Source organism: Bos mutus, chromosome 10 (genome assembly GCF_027580195.1).
Source record: "Bos mutus isolate GX-2022 chromosome 10, NWIPB_WYAK_1.1, whole genome shotgun sequence".
Lineage (NCBI taxonomy): Eukaryota > Metazoa > Chordata > Mammalia > Artiodactyla > Bovidae > Bos > Bos mutus.
In genome coordinates, this window is record NC_091626.1 from 33,179,984 (window position 1) to 33,196,254 (window position 16,271).

General features: G+C 41.7%; 2 protein-coding genes across 2 annotated transcripts in view; one reads left to right on the top strand and one right to left on the bottom strand.

The window, feature by feature from the left end:
- Window positions 1-1,142: 1,142 nt before the first annotated feature.
- GPHB5 (glycoprotein hormone subunit beta 5) lies at window positions 1,143-4,957 on the top strand. Its single transcript, XM_005898263.2, has 2 exons — window positions 1,143-1,346; window positions 4,769-4,957. The coding sequence occupies exons 1-2, from the start codon at window positions 1,143-1,145 to the stop codon at window positions 4,955-4,957; spliced, it is 393 nt and encodes a 130-aa protein (XP_005898325.1).
- Window positions 4,958-6,161: 1,204 nt separating this feature from the next.
- Window positions 6,162-16,271, bottom strand: part of RHOJ (ras homolog family member J) — a 105,834-nt gene continuing 95,724 nt past the window's right edge. Inside the window, exon 6 of the mRNA XM_070377752.1 lies at window positions 6,162-8,820. The gene's annotated coding sequence lies outside the window, so the exon portion shown is untranslated. The remainder of the gene's footprint in view (window positions 8,821-16,271) is intronic.

Consider the following 16,271-nt stretch of genomic DNA (forward strand, 5'->3'; position numbering starts at 1 on the left):
TGGGAATAAATAACTCTGCAGTCTAAATCATAATGAATTGAGGGTGCTCTGCAAGTGGAGAGTCCACCCTCATTTCAGCATTCAGCATTCACCCACCTGAATGGTGGGTCTGTCTGGTGGGCCAACCATGAAAGAAGTGATTCTGGCTCCTGAAAAAGCACAGGAAATGATCAAGACCCAGGAAAGACCCCGATGCTGGGAAAGGTTGAGGGCAGGAGGAGAAGGGGGCAACAGAGGATGAGATGGTTGGATGGCATCATCAACTCAGTGGACATGAGTTTGAGCAAACTCAGGTGGATAGTGAAGGACAGGGAAGCCTGGCATACTGCAGTCAACGGGGTCGCCGATTGAGTCACTGAACAACAATAACAGAGAGGATAGATAGTGGATTGGTATTTGAGTGGGGTTGTGTTTTAAATACCCCTGATGCTTTCCATCATTCAGATTTAAATTTAGTCACAAGATGCCTATTACAGTGGAGGCTTAGATCAAAGGGAATTTGTAGCAACTAGGACACATTTTTATCAATGGCCACCAAGTCGGATGTGAGGGCTGTTCTGCATATCCAAGTTTTATGGTTTTGTGCTGGGTTGGGTTAGTAACAATACATATGGGGCATGCCATTATTATTTGTCTACCTCTCTCCATTTCTCATCCATGACACTGGAAATATAATTTCGAGTGAAGCATGTAGCATGATACCGAATACCTTGGATCTGAATAAAAATAATTCGTGTGTGTTCATGTATCATGTTAGGATATGCATTACTTTCGGTGTTAGTCATATTCTGTATTCATTCTGAAGAGGTTATTGGAACAAACTTCTTTAATGCACAAATCCAGCAGTTGGGATACCATAAGGAAAAGCCTTAGGATACCCTTGGAGGGTTGGGTGTTTAGTGACCTGAAATTCTAAGGGCAATGTCCCTTTGATAGTGACCAACACATTATCCATGGAGGTTGTTGTTATTGTTCAGTTGCCTGGTCGTGTCCGACTATTCGAGACCCATGGACTGCAGCACACCAGGGCTCCCTGTCCCTCACCATCTCCTGAAGTTTGCCCAAGTTCATGTCCATTGCATTGATAGAGGTAGCTAGATCTATTAATAAATTCTCCTTCCTTTCCCTCTCGGAGGAACAGCATGAGGCTGGTGTACCTTTTTCTTGGCCCCATGACCCTCCTGCTCCTGGCTGGCTGTGGCTGTGTCATCAGCACCTCCAGTGAGAACCTGCGCACATTTGTGGGCTGTGCAGTGAGGGAGTTTACTTTTCTGGCCAAGAAGCCGGGCTGCAGGGGCCTTCGGATCACCACGGATGCCTGCTGGGGCCGCTGTGAAACCTGGGAGGTGAGTCCCAAAAGAGGCTTTGGTGGCAATGCCTTCATGTCGCTTGGACTGATTCTAAAGTACTCACTTAAAAAAAAAATTATTTCTTTATTTTTATTTTTGGTTGTGCTGAGTCTTCATTGCTGTATGCGGGCTCTCCCTGCTTGTGGAGAGAGGGGACCACTCTAGTTGTGGTGCGGGGGCTTCTCTTGTTGAGGATGAGGGGCCCTACGGTGTATGCTTAGTAGCTGTGGCACTTCAGGGCTCAGTTGCCCTGAAGCATGTGGGATCTTTCCAGACCTGAGATAAAACCTGTGTCCCATGCATTGCAAGGCAGATTCTTAACCACTGCACCATGAGGGAAGCCAAAGTATTAAAGTTCTTAATGAAATGAGATAGAGCTGGGATATCTATACTTTGTTATGGGTTAAACAAACAAAAAACAACTACTTGGAATCTTCCAAAAATAATCTGAAAGAAATATGATATTGCCCTTCTAACGAAGCATTGATAAAATTAATAATTTGATTGACATGCGTCTGTCTATTTGGGAATCATCTCTGGGAGGCCAAGATGTGCTGTTTTTCTGCCCATTTTACAGATGACATACAAGAATTCAATTGGTAGCTGACTGCAGAGTCATGCAAGGAGTCACTGGAAAGTTCAGAATAAACTCTTGGTTCACGCTTATAACCCAAACTCTTTCCTGTGTTCCTCCCCCTTTAAAATGCCAGCCAGTTACCAAGTAAGGCCCTAAGCTAAGCAGCAGGTGAGGACGTGTCCTCAGCCCCTCCTTCAGTGCCTTACCTTCAGCCCTGCTCTCTTCTGTTCCCCTAGAGTCATTCCTGGGTCCCTCAGGGATCATCATTGACAGATCTATTAAGGTTCTTCATAACAATTATATGCAGCTTTTTAAGAGACTGTACATTTAAAATGGGATAAAAATCTCAATCAAAGTTAGAATGCTTTAAGGTTGAGAGGAGATGTTTGAGGGGTGAGGAGATAGAGCGCCTTTCAGTACCCCGTAGGATCACACCATACAGTGACTGCTGCCTCTGCCCACTAGGGCCTGAATTGGTTCCTAATGAAGTACTAGCTCTGATTTTGTCACCCTGGCTCCAAAAACCTTTAATGATCACCCACTGCTGCAAATTCAGTAACTACCTTTTAAGGTCCTCAGCAATATGCCATCTGCCTATTTTCCCAGGCACTGTGCATATTATTAGCTCTGCCTGAGAGACTAGATTTTAAAGGTTTTAGTCAGTATTCCTCATGAAATCTTACTTTTGGTCCTTTTCTCATATTGCTGCTCACATTTATTCCTTGGTGCCTGTTTCCAGAACCAACTCCTCTAAGCCTTTCTGACTCTTTGGTCAGCCCATGACCATCATCTACCTTTTTTGTCTTATTTCCTTCTCCACCACACATTAGGTTTTAAGTTTTTTGAGTGGAGAGGTTCATTCTTGTGCTTTTCATGGCTCTTGTCAAAAGACGTGTATAAGCAAGGCATTCAATAAATGTTGAATTAAAAGGGATGAATCCCTTCCTGGAGTTATACATCTTCTCATCAAATTGAGCCCATTTAGAAGCCTGGTGGCTCAGATGGAAGAATCTACCTGTAATGCAGGAGACCTGGGTTCGAGCCCTGTGTTGGGAAGATCCCCTGGAGAACAGAATGGCTACTGACTCCAATATTCTTGCCTGGAGAATTCCATGGACAAAGGAGTCTGGTGGGCTACAGTCCATGGGGTCATAAAGAATTGGACACAATTGAGTGATGAACACTAAACTAGAAGCCCATGAGCACTATGAAAGGACACTGCTATTAGGAAAAATATCCTTCTATTCAGGGACTCAGAGAGCAACCTGTTATCATTTAGATAAAATTATGGCCCTATGATTGGAATTGGATTATGGTAATGAAACCTGTAACTTAAATGAAACAACTCCACCAAGTTAGCTTCATTTCCCCATCATTTGGGGGCTTGAGACATAATAACAAATGAAAATTCAGTTGTTGCAGATACTGTGGCTGTCACATGACATAAAAGTTATGTGAGAAACTTCCTTGTGTTCAGGGCGTGGCCTGGCAGTGCCTTCCCCTGCTCACAGCCTTGTCGAGGCTATTCGGAGCTCTTTCTGGGCTAAAATCTCAAACTACAATTTCCCTTTAATTGAACGCATCTTCTTTTCCCTTTATAAATCAACAAATGGCTTTAACTGGGTAGCGGTCACCCACAGAAGGTCAGGGACTATGCTCTCACTGGAGAAATGAGACTATTAAAGAGCAGGACTCTCCTTAATGTCAGTCAGCTTTTATGTATGCCTTTATTGTGGTATGAAAATGGAGGCTATGTCTAGAAAGTAGATAAAAGAATGAGGTTTATTTTCCCCACAATCTGAAAGTTTCTGATTGATAAAGCACTTATTTTTGGTAACTTAACTGGGGAGCATGTCTGAAAATAAGGATATTCATGATGACACAGTGGCTGGATTTACTTTGAAGGTGGAACTATTGATGAAATTAGCCTTTGCTCTGGCCTAGGTTTAGGGTAGCTAGAGTTAGCAAATAACCAAACCAATCAAGCCAGAATGCCAGTTACATTTGAATGTCACATAAACAACCTTTTTTTTTTTTTTTTTTTTGGTATAAGTCTATCCCATGCAATATTTGGGACATACTTATACTAAAAATTGCTGTTTATTTGAAATTCAGATTTTACTGGGTATCCTGTATTTTATTTGGCAATGTTGCCTGGGATTCCAGATTACTGAAGATAAGAGGACATGAAGCAAACTGAGAAAGGATAAAACATTATCTGAGAAATAGTAGGAAGAAGTTGATATTGAATTTAACTCTTCTACATGGTCCTCAATGAAGGCAAAGCCATATTCCCATGACATGCATGTAAGATCTGCATCCTGGACCTCCATTAAACATATTTCACTTGCCTGGGACAAATGAAAGTGCTGTCCTCTGAAGGCTTGCTAGTTATTATTTTTATATTACTTTCTTACTCTTGTAACTGCTCTGATAAGTACGATAGACTACACTTACTGAACGCTGACTTGGTGCTGGTCATCTACCGTCTTACCTTATTTCCACAACTATGCTGGGAAGTAGGTATTTTGTTTTACAGATGAGGAAACTGATTTTCCAAGGTCTCCAACAAGTGGCAGATCAGGGATTCAAGCCTACTAGGTCTGACTGCAGGGTTTGAGATGCACGTAGGGCACTAAGGAATCTGCCTTGCTCTGTTTTCTTTTATTGATTCAACAGGTGGTTGTTGAATTTGCTTTCTACTGGAAGGGAAACAAGTAAAGAAATTAACAAGTAAAGAAATGAATAACAAGCTAATCTCTTATAGTGATGAGTGGTACCAAGAAAACGAAACAGGACGGTATGTTCTAACGGGTTTTCTGTTTTCTGCCTGTGGGGACAGAAGCCCATTTTGGAACCCCCCTACATCGAAGCCCATCATCGGGTCTGTACCTACAATGAGACCAAACAGGTGACGGTCAAGCTGCCCAACTGTGCCCCTGGAGTCGACCCCTTCTACAGCTACCCTGTGGCGGTCCGCTGTGACTGCGGGGCCTGCTCCACCGCCACCACGGAGTGTGAGACCATCTGAAGCTGGTGTGACCTGCAGACACAGCCGGAGGGCGCCAGGCTCACGGACACACCTGCATGGGCAGCATGAGCAGCTACACCCCCTGAATTCAAGGACTGTTTAATTTTGACCCCACCTATGCAGGAGGCTATACATCTCCCTTCTGCCCAGCTCAGGCACAAGGCTGAGGCAGCGTACTTACGCTAAAAATGCAAAACAGCATTTGTGCCTTCCCTGACAAAATTTCTCTGGTTCACCCACTACAAATTAAATTTTCTTCACCTTGAGTCTCAGAACATAACTTGTATATCATAACCTGCCTCCAACATGGATTTATAGTAAGCCAATATTTTAAATGCTTTGGGCATAATTAGGAAATGGGGCTAGAAAAGCCTTTAAATTCTCATGTCTTATTTAATGACTGGTCTCCAACTAGATTTATGATCAAAGTGCCAAGAATTAATAAAAACCAACGCTTTAGTCCTCATGCCCTCCAAGAAAATCCAATTGCAGGCTCCCTTAGAACTTACTTTTCCTTTTAACTGAGGGATTACCAACACAAGATATAGAGACTGCTCAGATTAAAAAAAGGAGGGCAACAGTAGCTCAAATTGAAAGGTGTCTGGATTTAGGGGATTCTTTTCCCAAGAAAAATTCCTGAAGTCCCTTTTAGATCCTTGATAAAGAGACTACTTTGTGATTAAAAACAAACAAACAACTCAGAAAAAATATGTAATCAGAGCTATCACTTGATCTTAAAAATTTATGAAATTAAACTTATGCATTTAGACTCAAATGATACTCCCCCAAAGATATGTCCCAGATTATCCAAGTCACAAATATTCTTTACCACTGAGCATATTTTAAATTGTAGTTTTTTAAACTCAAAAGTGTTCTGTGTTTGTAGGGGTAAAACTGCACTGCTGACTCAGAGGAAAAAGTCTGTGATTGTCTAGCTCTTTCCCTCTCTAAAATCTTACAGCAGCTGATTCTCTGTGACTTTTTTTTTTTTTTAAAAAACACTCTAATGTTATGCAGGTGTCTTTAGTTCTGACATTTTGGGGGTTGAAATTAACCTCGTTCTTTTTTCACATTGCACCAGGAAAATCTATGTTAATGACAATAAAGCATTTCCTCTGTCTTTTGAATTCACGAAAACTTTCAAAAGTCTCTTTTGTCTTTAATACACTTGGAATTATAACAACAATCACACTTAAAATGAATTGCAAGGTTATTTTTATTTGCACATTTAGGATGTCATATTCAGTAAGGAATACAGACAGATGACAGGGTACCATGAGTCCCAAAGGTGGCTCAATCTGTATTCTCATCCCTGGCATTTCATCACTAGAACCAGGGGCCCTCCTTGAATGAGGAATCAATGAGTCTCCATGAAAACAGGAAAGCAAATGTTAGGATTGATGATCTAGGATTGGGATGCTGAGGTGGACATCCCAGAACAAAGGGCATGAGCAAAATCCACCCAGCCTTCAGATCTGTTGGTAGATAAGAGGGTCACTCTAAGGTGAAAAGTATGTGAGTGCCTGCCGTTGCCACTGGGGTGGAGGAAGAGGATTAGGGATAAGACTGGATGGCTCCACTCAGGTGTTTTCAACCAATCCCTCAGAACTTCCATCAGGAGTTTCTGGGAGAAAGAGTTGCTTCTGAAACAAACTTAGGGGAAAAAAGCGGAAGCAGTAAGGGCTTGCCAGAATTTGAGAAAAAGTGACTGTAGCAGGTGGCATAGTGGTAAAGAATCCATCTGCCAGTGCAGGAGATGCAAGATACTTAGGTTCAATCCCTGGGTCGGGAAGATCCCCTGGACAAGGAAATGGCAACCCTTTCTTGCCTGGAAAATCCCATGGACAGAGGAGCCTGGTGGACTACACTCCATGGGGTGGCAGAGAGTTGGACATGACTGAACATGCAGCATCTGTAAGGGTCCTGGTGGGAAACAAATAATATACTGCAGTGGGATGTTGAGTATAATTAAACGAAGAGGCTGTTTACAAACATGAAGACAGAATTAAGGAAACCAACTAGGGGGTGGTGAGACACTCTCAAACACTTGTGTGAAGCTGTGGGCAGCGTAGGCTGAAGGACCAGGAGAAAGTGATTTTCAGATCTCAAAGAGAACTGTAGGAGAGGAATTCTTTGACAGGGGTTGTGGTTTTTCATAGGAGGATGTGGCCACTACCAGTATGAGGCCTGGGAGGGAGGAAGGTGGTTAGCAAATACTCCAACCTCACTCTGCTCCTGTGCCCTGATCTGCAAATGGGAAGGCAGAGAATTGGGGAGCCCATTGGTTCAGCTCATAAATGTTGGCCACCCAATAAGCAGGTTGGAGAAAGGTGGGGAGTGAACCTAAGGGGGCCAATGGATAAAATCCCCAGAGGTATCTTTGGGAAACTTAGCCAGAATGCCATAGGTAGTAATACTGGCCTCGAGAGCCATAGGAGGTGCTATAGCAACACGATTACTAAGACTCTGCTGTGATGAATTGGGATGGGGTGCATGTGGAAAGGTATGTATGGGTTAATACAACATCGACAACATCTGAGAGATGTGGGAAGCATGGTAATCATCAGGACTGTAGGGACTGATTGGTTGTTAAGTGCAATCAAAGTACTTGGGGCTTGGCATGAAAGACACATTTGAGGAGATTCTCTTCTCCTGAAGGTGGAGGGCAGAAGGTGCTGAAAACCAGGCCTCAGGCCTAACCGGATAAGTTGAACTGAGGAGTTGAATCATCAGAAAGGCTGAGTCTCTCACCCTGGCAATCTCCTGTCCTTAAGTTCCTCACAGGGAAATAGTGGGTCACAGAGACTGCAGTGGGGACCACCCCTGGGTGAGCTTGAGGTTCCCTCACCAAAAAGGCTGTTCCTTCTTCCTAGAGGAGGCCAACCTCCTGGTGCTCGGAGACCAGGCTGAGGCCCCGTCCAAGGAGGCTGCTTTACACACCACCCACAACCCCTCATTTATTTTACGTGGCTGATTAGGGTCAAGACTCAGGGTGATCCGGCTGGGGAAGGACATTCCTTCTGGTGGGAGGAATGAGATTTTCCATTGAAGGAACCTCGGGACTTGACTAAAGCAGACAGGGATCAGGGAAATGTGCTTGGGAATGGATCTTGAGAATGTGAGATGGGATGAAGGAGAGGGTGGCAGAATATAAGCCTGTGTATATCTCTGGTGGCTCAGTGGTAAATAGTCCACCTGCAATGCAGGAGACCTGGGTTTGATCCTTGAGTCAGGAAGATCCCCTGGAGAAGGGAATGACTGCCCACCCCAGTGCTCCTGCTGGGGGAATTCCATGGACAGAAAAGCCTGGTGGGCTAAAGTCCATGGGGTCACAAAGATTTGGACACAACTGAACGACTAACACTTTCTCACTTTAAGAAGAGCTTCTTGGGTATCCTCACAAGGGCACCTGGATTTCATTCCAGTGTGTGTTTGGGCTGGCTCCCTAAATCTTGGGGGAAATGGTGGAGTACATGAATGAAGAGAAGATGCCAGACTGTCCTGGCAGAGTATTTGAGGACTAAAGCCTCAGAGAGGGGCCCTGATATGTTCACCTGGAGAGTTCAGAGGATCCTCCCTTCATTAAAGCGATGAGGAAGGCACTAGTGAGGGGCTTCTGCGACACAGAAAAGCTCAATAGCGGCTGTCTTTGTAGACCAGGGTTGATGGGCAGGAGAAACTGGGCTTCCTGGTCTCAGCAGAGGTGAGAGGGGTCTGGAACAGCAGAGATCTGGTGGTGACATGTAGCTGCCAGAGGCGAGGTGGACGTGGTTGCCATAACAGGAGGAGGGTTCTGATCCGCAGGATCTGCGGTGCTGGAGAGGAGTCCACCGTGTTCCTAGTCCGTGGTGTTCCAACAGCTTCTGTGGTAAATATTTATTATAATCAGAAATGTTATTAATGAAAAGGAGGAAAATGTCTGTCTGTGGTAAACTTAATTTTTTTTTCAAATCTCCTCTTCCCTTTTCCTGTGTGCCTCTTTGTCATTCTCTTTTTCTCCCTCCTTTGCTTCCACAGTATTTATGAATTCTAATTTTGTGCAAAACATTATGTTTGGAAGTGCAGATATAAATATTGCTACCATTTATGGATTTCTTATTATAAACAGGACCCTTTATATATATATTTAAACTTTTAATTTTTATTGGGATATAGCTGATAAGGAAACAATGTAATAGTTTCAGATGAACAGTGAAGGAACTTAGCCATGCATACACATGTATCTATTTTCCTCCAAACTCCTCTTCCATTTAGCCTTCCACATAACATTGAGCAGAGTTCCACACGCTATACAGTAGGGCAGGACCCTTTATATTAATTCTTTGTAATCTTGTGTCAACTGTGCTCATAGGCATTGTTATTGCCGAAGCATTGTTAATGCCATCACCATTTTACAGATGATGAAACCAAAGCTCAGAGAGGTCAAGTAACCTCCCCAAGATCAGACAGCTGATTGGCAGCACATGCCAGGTTTCTCTGACCCAGAACCAAATTCTTTCCATTGGAGCACGATGGGCTTTTTGGAATGTTTCTTCTGAGTTGTTCTCGCCTGGAGAAGTCTTTGAATTTATTGATGTCAGACTCTCTCTCACCATTGATTAGCATGTCTGCTGCCTGTCCTGGAGGTAGCTCAGTGCAAGCTTGGGTTGTTTTATGGAGACTGTAGTTTTTCTCTAGTTTCCTTTATTAACCTCTAGCAAGATAGTGCTTTGCTATAACTCAAACCAAAGTTTATAACAGGAGGGATTGAAAGAGAAAAGGAGCAGAGCCTCAAAGGGAAATTCAAACAGACTGCTGTAGAGATGAAGGTGGTATGCCCTCGGCTGATCTCCCGGGCAGCGTGAATGGTGCAGAGATGGTGGTCCATGCCTATTGGTGGGGGAGGGGCTCTAGACAAAACTGACTCCCAGCAACTCCTTACTCTTGGAGACATGCTTATTTTGCAACTAACAAAAGGTAAGGAGAAGGGGAATTTCCTAGATTTTTCCCCCCCATAAGAGTGTTTTTCAATGGAGAATGTAAATACACACATTCTACTTCTGGGCTTATTAGTTGTGCTGATTGAATTCACGTTTTCCTTCTTCCCCTGATCAGGAAATGAATGAGCCACCACAAAAGCACCAAATTCTGCTGTAGTGACTCAACTCTTCAAATTAATTAGGTTTTTAATATAATAAAAAAATTTCTGAGATAGTAAATAAACTGTACATCTAATCAAAAATAATGTGGCATTGATAAAAAATAAATTGCATTTCATCAACTTTTCCAAGAGGACTGATTATCTTTTTCATTCAGGAGACATTTTCTTAAAAATAATATGTACCTTTTTGGTTTTCTCCAACGTGTTAAAGCAACTTATGAAGAAGTAACTTTAAAAGGATTCTTTGGAAAATTCTAAAAATTTTATTTGCTGCTGAAAATTTCTACTAGAGAAACAGTTTGCTTCTTATTGGTGAAATGAATCTTCTGGCATTTTCTTTTATAATGATCTCCCTTTGTTTTAACGAACAGGGTTGTTTGGAATTGTGTACAGGGAGATCTAAAAGGCTCAGTGGCTGGTTGTTGTGGTCCTGGAGTATCTGAAGTGGATGTTAAAGACCTCTGAGGAGGTAGGTGATGTCTAACAACAGAGGAAAGAAATAGAAAAAGGATGAGAGAAAGCAGAGCAGGTGTGCAGCGTTATAACCGGTGGTGTAAGTAGAGACTTGTTCCAATGTTAAGGGGTTTAGAGGGATTATTCCAGTCTCTGTTCCAGGTCCTCATTAGCAGGAGAAAAGTAAACATTTCCTAAGCTCTTTGGCTTTATTTTTGACTCTAAGTTCCTCTGACTGTAGTTCTTTAGCATACTGAATAATCGAGTTAAAAAAAAAAAAGGCTTCCTGATACACAAGATTAATTATATGCTTTGACCTTGACTGTGGGCCATCAGGGTTTCTGGAAAGTCATTCAAACCCCCAAAGACACACACACCCTTCTTCAAAAGAGAAAAAAACATTTTGCTTTAACAAAGAATATCAATGAGGGCTTGATCTCTGGGTCGGAAGATCCCCTGGAGGAGGGCATGGCAACCCACTTCAGTATTCTTGCCTGGAGAATCCCAGGGACAGAGGAGCCTTGTGGGCTACAGTTCATAAGGTCACGAAGAGTCGGACACCACTGAAGGCGACTTAGCATGCACTCACACATCAATATATTACCAAGACGATAATTGTAATTTTTTTTGGTGATGCTCAAGGTATGATTACCAGCAAGGAATAAATATAATATCCCTAAGTCATAAATAATGAATGACTTAACTTGAAAGAACATTTATTCACAAACTCTTGTTGTTTAGTTACTAAGTTGTGTCCAACTCTTTTCTAATTCCAAGGACTGTAGCTTGCCAGGCTCCTCTGTCCAAGGGATTTTCCAGGCAAGAATACTGGCATTGGTTGTTATTTCCTCCTTCAGGAGATCTTCCTGACCCAGGGATCAAGTTTGCATCCCCTGCTTGGGAGGTGGATTCTTCACCCCAGGGCTTACCTGGGAAGCCTACAATAAACTCCCTATATATACAATAAAGGATACTGATGAATTATTAATAGTCATTATCTCTATGAAGTACACATACAGAATTATACAATTGAAGTGGAAATTTAATCCTGTGAGGTTCCCAGTTCTTTGCATAGGAAATGCATGAACAGATCACACTTCCTTGACCTCACTTTGTTGCTCATGCAGAGGTTATCAATACATGGAGAGGTGCACCCTTGAAGGAAGGTGCTCTAAGCTTCTAGGCTGTTCTGAACCCCCATCTTCCATTACCCTCTTGGCATCTGCATATCAAAACTAACATATTTGGAGGGACCGATTTTACTGAGTGGAATGATGACATCCAGCATTTTCAACTATGTTGGAAATGGTTTTAAAAGGAAGATTTTGCTCAGCTTTTAGCTCCTGTTTGAGCAAGCTGAGGATGCTAATGCTAAAATATCTCCCCACTGAAAAATAAACATTAGTTAATGAGAAAGTCCAGCTGAAATCAGTGGCAAATTTCAGCATGAACAAAATCTGAGCCACCTTCGAGACGAACCAAAAGGAACTAATGTACCATAATTTCACTCAGGCCTCTACGCTGCAGGCTGCTGGCCAGCGGAGTAGAAGCAAGTAGGTTGTGACCAGAGGCTTCTCTCCTTCAGCACTTGATTATTTCAATGTGCTTAATTCAGTAGAGGACTTTCCAATTTCTTGGACTGGGATTTTGTTTTGCAGTTGCAATAAAGGGAGTGAGAATCAGACATTTAAAAATTATGATAAGTAAATGGATTCTTAAAGAGAGATTGATTGTTGTTGCCAGTGTCCTTGCCCTATTAGTTTCTTATGAGGAAGAGAAAACAGGCTCTATTTTGTGGCCTGGGGAAGGGAGTGAATGGGTGGGGGTGCAGGGCCCTAGGAGGATACACAGCCCGTTTTGTAAGAAGTGCTTTTTGGCAGCTTGCACCAGTGGTTATGAGTAAGAGGCTGCAATAATGAAAATCATCTTTAGTAAGATTCTGTTTTTGGATTTGGCTAAACTCTTCCAAGAATGCTAGCTGCTTTGGGTAGCCAAGCTGCTTCCAGATGTAAAAACTGTCCCAATTTAAAAGCTGTACCCAATTTAAGGATATCTTGGGACACAGGTGGTTCTTGCAGCCTTGAACGTGAAGGAATAGATGACTGACAGGACCAGAATCAGAGCCGCACGGGGCAGAAGATGGTCCTTTCCAGAGGAGATGGTCCCTTAGCGATGGGATCTGCATAATAGCATCAGTTGCTTATTCTGGGATAGAATCACTGATATTATAGCTGGGAAATTAGTAGGCCATTTGTAGGTACAAAAGAAGTGATTCTTGTGCACTTTCTTTGTTTGAAAGTAGGTATGACTTGCCTTCAGGTCTTCTGGAGCAACAGTGGAATGTGAATAAGATAAGAGGCTTAAGCATGTGTGTGTACAATTTTGAATTTCTAAAAGGCTCTTGTACACGAGGTGGGATATGGGCGGAGTTAACAAAGCATGGTCCCCTGTGATGTTTAGTAAAAATGTGTTGAATAAGTGATGACAATTCTGGTCTGTGCTTAGAGCAATAAACATCTAAATCAGGAGGATGCCCTTCATAGAGGTCAAGTGGTAGTCAATCCTTATTCTGGCCTCTAGAGAACTGTCTAAAATATTATCTTAAACAGTGAAGAATGAAATTTTATGCCTCAGAAACTTGTTTTATCTTCATTTTATAAGTTTATAATGTTACATGATATAAATCTTTCTTATTTCTTGATGGAAAATCATTTTGGAGGTTTTTTTCTCTCCCTTATAAATGCCAGAAAGACTTTCGGAAAAGAAGTTCTTGAGATTTATCAGATCTTTCAAACCAGATGCTGCTTTTCTGCTCTGGATTCCGAAACATGCTGTTTCTTTTACTGCAGCTGGGAAGCACATGAAAAGCAAAAGAAAGGACTTCTGAAAGTCTTTTTTTTTCCATCAAGTAAATGTGGACAACTCAAATATTAGCCTAAGATAGCATCAGAGAGACAGGTGAAGCCGATGGTTTCATCATCTGGCAGCTATATGTTTGAGTGTAAAGACTAATGATAAACTTGGTTGTCTCATAGGCCAGTCTTCTCAAATTTCAAAGTGCACATAAGTCACCTGGGGTCTTATTAAAATACAGCTTCCGATTCAATAGGTCTGGCCCAGGACTGCGCTTCTATAGTCCTAACTAGCTCACAGGTTGTGCCCATTCTGTTAGTCCCTGGACCTCACTTTGAGTACCAAATTTCCCATTCTAACAGAGGCTAGAGAAGGCAGTTTTCTTGAGTGGCTGGCGAGGTCACCCTCAGATAACCCAGAAATGAGAGTAGGAAAAAAGACTGTATAATGAATTAAAGTCAAAATACGGCACAAGATAAACTTCAAGGTTATAGTACAGGAAATGGCATTTTGTTAATTACCAAAAGTGTACACAGGATAGCCATTACAAAGAAGCAGATGGTAAGAAAGCCAGTCTGCAAGCAGCTCAGCCATGCTTCCCGTGTCTATCATTTTCTCTGTTGAGATTACCTGAGGAGGAATGTGGACTGTTTCCATCGGGATAAAATGCTCCTGAGATGTACTTACACAGCAATTACTGTGTACTCAAACAAAACAATTTAAGCCAGGTAATGAGAAGAATGCAGAATTCATTAACCGTCTGCCCACAGCCCCTCTGTGAGAAAAAAATCCGATTGCTTACAAAAATTGATTTAAAAAAATAGCAGGTGGTGGCACTTTTGGGTGTGTCCCAAACATACCACCTGCTATGAAAGAGTTTCTGTTTTTTCTTTAAAGAATTAACATGTTGATGTAGAGCAAAACCAATACAATATTGTAAAGTAATTAACCTCCAATTAAAATAAATAAATTTATATTAAAAAAATAAAGAAGGCTTCTGGAAAAAAAACATAAAATATTGAGCAGGATATTACTTTTAAATAAATCTTTTAAAAGTTTTTTAAAAAAAGAATTAACATAAAATAAAAAAGACTGATTTGTTCAGGGTCTCTGGGAGGCGAAACATGCTTCCAGGCGAGACTTGGCTCTGGGTCTTAGGGACCCTCTCCTCAAATTACTCTGGACATCACATCCCTAAAACACTGATCAGCCCCTGTTCATCCATGATAACTGCATATACCGAGAGTCTTGGAGGACATGGCTGAAAATACAGCAAAATTATACCAGCTACATATCATAAAGTTTTTGAGTCACTGCAGAACTCAGAACAAAATGAAATTTCCATGGTAGAACATGTTTAAAACACGCACAAAATGACTCTAGATTTTAACAGAATATTCCCTAAGGAGGGAAAAAAACAACATAGATTGTGACTGAGATTAATCATGCAGCTTTTCCTCTAATTTCTTATAGTGGAAGTTAAAAGCCAAGAACTTTTACTGAACTTGCATCCCACAAATTCACAGATGAACCAATCCCAAGGAGGAAAAAAAAAAAAAAAAGCATAGATTGTGACCAAGATTAATCATGCAGCTTTTCCTCTAATTTCTTGTAGTGGAAGTTAAAAGCCAAGAACTGTTACTGAACTTGCATCCCACAGATTCACAGATGAACACATCCCTCCTTGACTCATTCCTGTCCTAACCCCAAGAGATCTCCCAAGAGCAGCGCTGAGCCTCTAATGCTCAATGAGCTTGTGTGTAGAGCTTGATGCTTTAATTTCCTTTTTGCTCTTTGTTGACCATGGAAGCACCATGAATTGTTGCCTTGCCTCATATTTTTGTACTCTGTCATTGCTGTTGTGCATTTTATTTTTTAATTTTGGAGTTTAGAAATGTTTTATTTTAGAAAGGTAACACCATTGTCCATTTTAAATGCAATCTTTCTATTTAGAGTTATTCCCGCCAAGATAAATAAATATTCTTCATACAAGTAACTGTCTTTCCAGATATCCCACAGTCATCCTTTTCAGGTTTTAAGTCATGTTCATTTTCAACGAAACTTTCAAACTGATTTATTCACTCATATTTCTTGGTAAGTTTCCTTTGCCTGCCCGCTCCATGTTAGAAGGTTTGAGGAGGATGAATAAGAAGGTTTGAAGGGAGATGACCTCAGAGGAGGTTTGAGAGAGATGACCTGCTTGGCTAGTAAAGACCCAGAGAGCGCTGTCCAGCACTTCATCCATTTTTAATGAATCACGAGGTGGTATTATCTACGATTATTACACAATTAATTCTGTTGGCTGATTCTGCTTTGAGACCCAGAAACATAGAATGCTCTTGATGAGAATGGCCCTGCTTTCTTCCCCATGGCTCTGGAGACCAGGCAGAAGTTGGTGATTCTCCAGGAGGATTGTCAGATATGTGTTTTTGCCTCGTGTTTGGTTTTAGGTTTTCCTCCCTTCTCTAAATGTTTCCTTTTTAAGAGTACCTAACTTTCTTCGCAAGAAGTTTGGTTTCCCTGACCTCTCTCACTCTCTCTTTTTCTGTTTCTAATGGTCCTTGAAATGAAATGTTTTCTTGAGTTTTCCTTTGTACTTGGGCAGCCTACGCAATGACTCTTAAGAGAATAGCTAGTGACCTGTGGTTTTCTCTGCAGAAGAGAATGCACATTTTGTATTCTGGCCTCTAAACATAGGGGTAGATTTAAAAATGAAGACATAAGATCATCTCCAGCACGGTGTCAAACATTCCTTTAAAGCTAAACCTTGATTTTTAATCTTCCATCACTTTGGTCTTATGGATGAATCTGCGTTTATGAAAGCAATCAGTTCAGTCAGTTCAGTTGCTCGGTCGTGTCCGACTCTTT